This window comes from Hibiscus syriacus, unplaced genomic scaffold (assembly GCF_006381635.1).
Source record: "Hibiscus syriacus cultivar Baekdansim isolate YM2019G1 unplaced genomic scaffold, ASM638163v2 tig00116997_pilon, whole genome shotgun sequence".
In the NCBI taxonomy this organism is placed as follows: Eukaryota; Viridiplantae; Streptophyta; class Magnoliopsida; order Malvales; family Malvaceae; genus Hibiscus; species Hibiscus syriacus.
This window is the reverse complement of record NW_024063513.1, coordinates 6,480,845-6,487,407: the sequence shown is the minus strand read 5'-3', so window position 1 is coordinate 6,487,407 and position 6,563 is coordinate 6,480,845. Positions and strand designations below refer to the sequence as shown.

General features: G+C 30.4%; 1 protein-coding gene across 1 annotated transcript; it reads right to left on the bottom strand.

The window, feature by feature from the left end:
* Nucleotides 1-3,646: 3,646 nt before the first annotated feature.
* Nucleotides 3,647-4,898, bottom strand: LOC120194122 (protein MIZU-KUSSEI 1-like). Its single transcript, XM_039196513.1, has one exon. It carries the CDS (start codon nt 4,589-4,591, stop codon nt 3,893-3,895), a length of 699 nt encoding a protein of 232 aa, XP_039052444.1. The 5' UTR covers nt 4,592-4,898; the 3' UTR covers nt 3,647-3,892.
* Nucleotides 4,899-6,563: the final 1,665 nt, after the last annotated feature.

Sequence of the window (6,563 nt, the reverse complement as noted above, 5' to 3'; positions counted from 1 at the left end):
GTTTTATTCTTAATGGTTTGACATAATTAGATTATAGTTAAATTTTTTATATTTATTTATGATTTAATTCTAACATCAAACTCTAATGGAAATATTTGAATAATAATAATAATAATAATAATAAAACAAATAAAAAATCAGTTTATTCCAAGTAATATTTATTCATTTTCTTTGTTCAAAGTAAACCATGGGGTTTGTAAGTGATTAAAAATTATCAATTGTTTATACAGTAAATTATGTATTTAGTCATTTAATTATTACTTTGGTTTTTTTGGTCACCCAATTTTTTTCCCATAATCATCACAATGTTACATTTTGGTTTCATTATGTCATCACTAATGTTACATTTTGGTTTCATTATGATCATCTAGTGTTAAAAAATTAACAATGATGCTCAAGTGTCGTGATAAGGTAATACCACATCATTATTGATTTTTTTAAAAAATACTACATCACCAATTATGTTAATTTTATAACGGTAGATGATCAAAATAAAATTAAAACGTAACGTTAGTGATTATTTTTTAAAAAGTATTTAAGTGATCAAATAAATCTAAAATAATAATTGGATGATTAAATATAATTTACGCTTAAATTTATCGTCAGCTAAAACCTGAAAAATAAAAATATTTTTATCAAATATAATATTAATATATTATTACATGATACACTAATAGCGTAATATCTTTGCAACTCCACAAGTTAAACCGATTTAAAGGTTGTTACATGATTAATTTATTTCTTAAAAACGCCTGACACGTTGTTATTTCAAAGGAGTGAACGTTTTCTTGTTCAAACTTGTTACGTGATTAATGTTCTCTAGTTTCTTTGTTTGATCTGGTTTTTTTTCTTTAACTGTCTTTGTTATTATCCATTAATTCTTCTATTGTTGCTGTAGTAGTTCCTTTCTACTTTCCTGCCCCACCTTTCATAGCTGTCAGCTGCTCATATATATTTAGAGGGAAGGGTAAATTCAATGGACTGAATATTTTCTTCTTCAAATTCGTTCAACTTATAATCAAATCAATTCAGAATTGATAGATTATGGAACAATATCGTCGGCAGAAGATTTTTTTCAAATGAAGGGCAAGCTGTCAAGAATTTAGGAAAATTTACTACGATTGACAAATACCAACTAGAAGAGATATACACAAGATTTTATGTTAGACAATAAATTTAAATTTAAGGTGATAAAGTAAAGTTTTAAGGATGAAACAGATTTTTAATATAAAATACATAAAAAAATTAAAATATACAGTAATTTTAAATTTTTAAGGAGACTACTGCCCCAACTCACCCCTTTCCCTCGATCCATCCCTGTCGATGAACATCACTAACGATGAGTATTATTAATTTAATTTATAAAATTTAAAATTCTAAAAGTCTCAATGTATAATTATAAATTAGTTAAAATTTTAAAAGTAAATTGTTTAAAATAAAAGGTAAACTATACCAATGACACCTAACTATTGTTCCTTTTAATTTTGACCACCATTTTTGAAATTTTATCAATCATGTCACTCAATTATTTAAATGCATTCAATTAAGCCACTTGTGTTAATATTTAATGGAAAAGCTGTTGTGGCAGCTAAAATATTTGATATTATTGCATATTTGATCCATGTTACTTGTATATTCTATCTATCTGGTCCTAATTTTAATAAATTAAAATAAACTTAACCCTCAAATCAAATGGTGCCAAAATAGTCTTTATTCATCTTGTTCTTTCAATTTGTAGGAAAACAAACAAGAAAAAAAAACTTAAAAAAAATTAATTTCATTTTGAGAAATTAAAAAATAAACATCAAACACTTTGATTTCAAAATACATCTATATTAATTAAAAACAAAAATTTAAACTCTTAAAAATTAATCCAAAACAATTAGGTTTTACTTGTAATGCGACGAATTAGATAAAAGTAAAGTTATAACACTTGGATAGCTGAGTAATAAAAAATAAATATTTTTAAATAAACAGTCTAAAAGTAATTGCAAAATAAAATAAAATATCTAATTTAAAGTCCTAAAATCTTTGAAATATATAATTTAAACATATGAATTTATCACACTAATTGTCTTGAGTGTATCAATGTAAATATAGTATTTTAAGCTAAAAAAACGAAAAACATAGAAAAATATTGGCACGTCTCATCACAAAACATTGACATGTTTATTTTACTTTATTATTAATAAAAGCCGATAAAGAGAAAAGAAAAATTGTACCGACTTGCATTAAATTGGATTCTTCTCCAATTAACTACTTTGGCATATTTGAGGGTTAAATTTATTTTAATTTATAAAAATTAGGACCAAATTGATAGAATATATAAGTAACAATGATTAAATGTGTAATTATACCAAATATTTTAACTGCCACGTCAGCTTTTCCGTTAAATATTAACGACAAGTGTTTTTATTGAATGCATTTAAATAGTACTTGAGTGACCTGATTGACAAAATTTCAAAAATGATAATCAAAATAAAAAGGGGCAATAGTTTAAAGGTGAGAAAAACTTGATTCTACTCAAAAAATCGATTTTAAGTATATTTTTACCAAATTTAAAATGTTCCTAAAGCATAGTAGAATACATGTGTAATTTCAATTCCTCTTTTTATAACAATTTTTTTTATTTTTCAATTTATTCATTCAATTTTTCATAATATCTTTATTTCTTCAATTTATCATTTATTTTAAGTCGTTTTTTTTACCAAATTTGAACCACATGCTCATATACCACAATAGAATACCTATGTAACTTCAATTGTTATTTTTTTTTTACTAAAGATGTACTCTCTCTTTTATTTAGTCCCTTAACTTTGTATTTTACTCAATTTGGTGTTTGACTACAATGTGTGTAAATTCTTTCTTCTCATCAATTCTTTGACTCATTTATACTCTCATCAATATTTACCCTCAAAATACTTTTTTTAACATATAATATTATGAATATATTTCATAATTTTAGATTGTATTTAATATATTAAATAACATTATAATATGAAAGAATAATATATATATATATATTATATGGTTAGATAAAGTCAAAAAAATTGGAACAAATCATTGTCATAATACTATAAATAGTTATAATAAAATTAGTATAGAAACTCGAATAACTCGACTCAAATAAACTCGACCCTGCTTGAAAAAATTTCAAGTTAAGTTCGAGTTGTAAAATACGACTCGTTAACCCGAATAACTCAAATTTTTTTTGACTCGACTCGACTTGACCGAATGCTCATCCTTACAATAGTTAGGTGGTCACCTGATATAGTTTACCTTTAAATTTTAACTAATTTATAATTATACGTTAAATCTTTTAAAATTTTAATGTTTTATAAATTAATTTATTGATGCTCATCACCGCTCGTGACCTCGGAAGAATCATCACAAAAATTTATGCCTATGAAAGTGAATGCTCAACCACTACATTAACCATGAAACCTAACCTAATATACCTTTTTGGTTTCTTTGGCTATGCTTTTATGGATGATAATATTTGAACTCAATCTTGAGATGTTTATTTAATGCATAATGACAATAATCATTTTCATTTCTTACGCGGTTTTGAATCAGAAAATAAAAAATCCGTCATTAATGAATTATAAATGTTCATTGTGCAGTTGGAGACGACGGGAACCTGGTATGTCGGCATTCGATTTTATTCTCAAGGCAGAAACAGGAGATTACATCGGTATTCAATTACATGAAAGTGACAGAGCAGCTAATTAAGGTTTTGGCATCTACCGCAAAACTATGAGCTAGCTTCAACCATGGGATGGTGCATTCAACACAGTATAGCCATGGCGATCTGTTTCTTTCCATCATTGAATAATTAGTGAAAAACATTAAAGAGAAAAATAGTTTTATGGTGTAAAACTAGCACAAATTTCTAACGAGCTCTTACAAAGAAAATACTTAGTTCTGGCCCAGGTGCACCATCTGGATTAATCATATACAATGCTTCCGAGTCCTTTGATCCAACCACCCTCTCAAATCTTGCTCTCATATACGTCAATTCCCCATCGGACGTCACGGTTTCCTTCTCGTTTGGGCTCGGAAGAACCCCGGCGCCCATCGACACACCACGCAAGAGCTGCATAACATGAAGTTCATCGTCGGACAATTGCTTCCTCCTGATGGAGTAACCCACTTTCCTTCCATTACAGTAGATGGCCCACACAAACTCTTCCAGCAGTTTCTTCTTGTGAGTCTTGGTCTCACTCTCCAGAGCTATTCTGACTATATCAGACGCCATTTCCTTCCGAAGTAAGCTGGTGAGCATGGGTAGCTCGATGACAAACATGGGGACGCAATGGGGATCATCCTGAATTGCTAAGCAAACTCTGCCTTTACGGTAGCCAAAAATCGTACCTGTGGTAGCACCATCCTTGAGTAAAGGCTTCCTAGGCCTGCCCAACAGAGCAACCATCTTGCAGCCTGAGGTTAACATGGGGAAGAGCTTGAACATACGCATGAGACCACCACCACTACTGGACTTACGGGGCTTCTGTTCGGGAGTAGGCCGAAGCAAAGACAGTATTGCCGGATTGTCCATTTGCAAATACGGACTAGATTGAACCGTTGGCATTATTGGAGTTTGTTTGAAGTAGTAAGTACCCAAATCAAGAAGCTAGAAGGAAGCTATTCCGAGTTGAAGTGCAAGGGTTAAACTACATAGAGGGAATAAAAGGAGTGAGTTAGGCAGGTGGCTAGTGATCACTTGGATTTGATTGTCCTTGGAATCTTTGAGGTGGGGAAGGGAAGAGAGACTACTAGTTGGTTAAGATAAAAGGAGAAAACAATGAGATTAAAGCTTGATGTGACCAAGTTTAGTGATGAAAAAGAAAGGGTGTTGAACTCGAATACGATAAGAAAGGGAGGTCGGACCACAAGTTGTGGGGAAGAAATGGGATGACAAAAAAGATGGCAAAAAAAAGGGGGAGGGGGTTGGGTTTTTCTAGCATGTGCATCTCTGATCATTACATGGGGCATCAACATCACTTGATTTGTGCTTTTCCCAAACCGCTAATTATTGAGCTGCATTAGGCTCAATCTTTCTCTACAGTTTATCCATGGCAATGGAAACAACTTTTCTTTTATCCTTCTTTATTGTGTTGGGAACCATGGTCTCAATTGATAGAAGCTTAAACATTGTGTCCTTTTGAGAGTTCATTTTTCTTTCTTAATGTAACAATGCTAATGTATTTGTATTAAAAGTGCACTCCATCCTGCCTTACAACTAAAGTGTTTTTTTCCTCCCATCGTTTCAATTTTAAGCAACTAAACGAGTAGTTGCAGATCAAAGTAGCACATCAAGATTTTTAATTCTTCCTAACATGCGCTCTTAAAGGTTGCCTTACAAAGTAATACCAGCCATGTCAAAACAACACAGGTCGTTGTCAAATAATAAGAATAATGTAGGTTTATCTCAATAATTGTGTGATGGGTAATCATGGCTATGAACTACTGTATATAAACCTGTTAGTAACTCAAGATTTAGAGATTGATATGTGTTTCAAATATGCTGGCGAATGATCCCAGATGATTAGACTTGGTCCAATGACTTGCAACACTACGGTCGAATTCTTGAGACTGTGTTGGAAGATTAATCATAAAATAAAATTTAAACACCCCTTGTGAATAAAGCTAAGCTGAAATGATAGATAAGATGTGCTTGGGCGTGAAAATCTTTTTATATCAATTGAATACTACTTGCGGTTACTTTTTCTTCCTAGTCCCCCATGTGATTTTATTTCTACCTCTTTGTTCTTTTGTTCACATTACGTCAATGAAGTTTTATTTGAGTTATCCAAATTAGGGGAGTTTTGTTCAAATTTAAATTTTAATAATTAAATAAATATTTAAAAGTTGTAAAATAATAAATTGTTAATTAATTTAAAAAATTAAATAAATATTTTAATAAAAAAGTTTTTTATTTTAATTTTTCATTATCATTTTTAAATTATAAATAGAGTCTCAAAATCTATTATTATCTTTAGATAAGGTTGATTGAACATATATATAAGGGTTAAGGAATAGTAATAGATCTCGCGCTCATCAAAGATAATCAAAGATTTTTTTTTCAATGAAAGTATTCAACTTTATTAATGCTTTTATAAATATTTTTTTTTTAAATTTTGATATTTGACTCTGGGTCTAAAAATGTTGATTCATTTCGTCCTTTAGAGAGTAGGGGTGTTTCTTCTACACAACGGGTTGCTCCTACCTGTACTTCTGTAATAGGTAGCATGATAATGAAGGTCGTAAAAAGTTAGGAGCGTGTTTCAAGTATGATTTCACTGAGCATTTTCTGAGAGAATGTTCTTAATCTGCTCCGATATTTCAGAATCTTGTTCATACTCGAGGATCATTGCAGACACCAAAGGGTCGTAGTCAAAGTCGACCCACATCATCTGGATTTGCATCGGGTTCTTCAAACAGGGTAATCTGCCCAGAGTAGAAATTCTATGAGATCAGAGGTTAGACAACCTACTAATTAAACCATATCAAAATGCATCGTCAGTGGCTAATTAATGCGGCAATCATGGGACCGTCGTCTC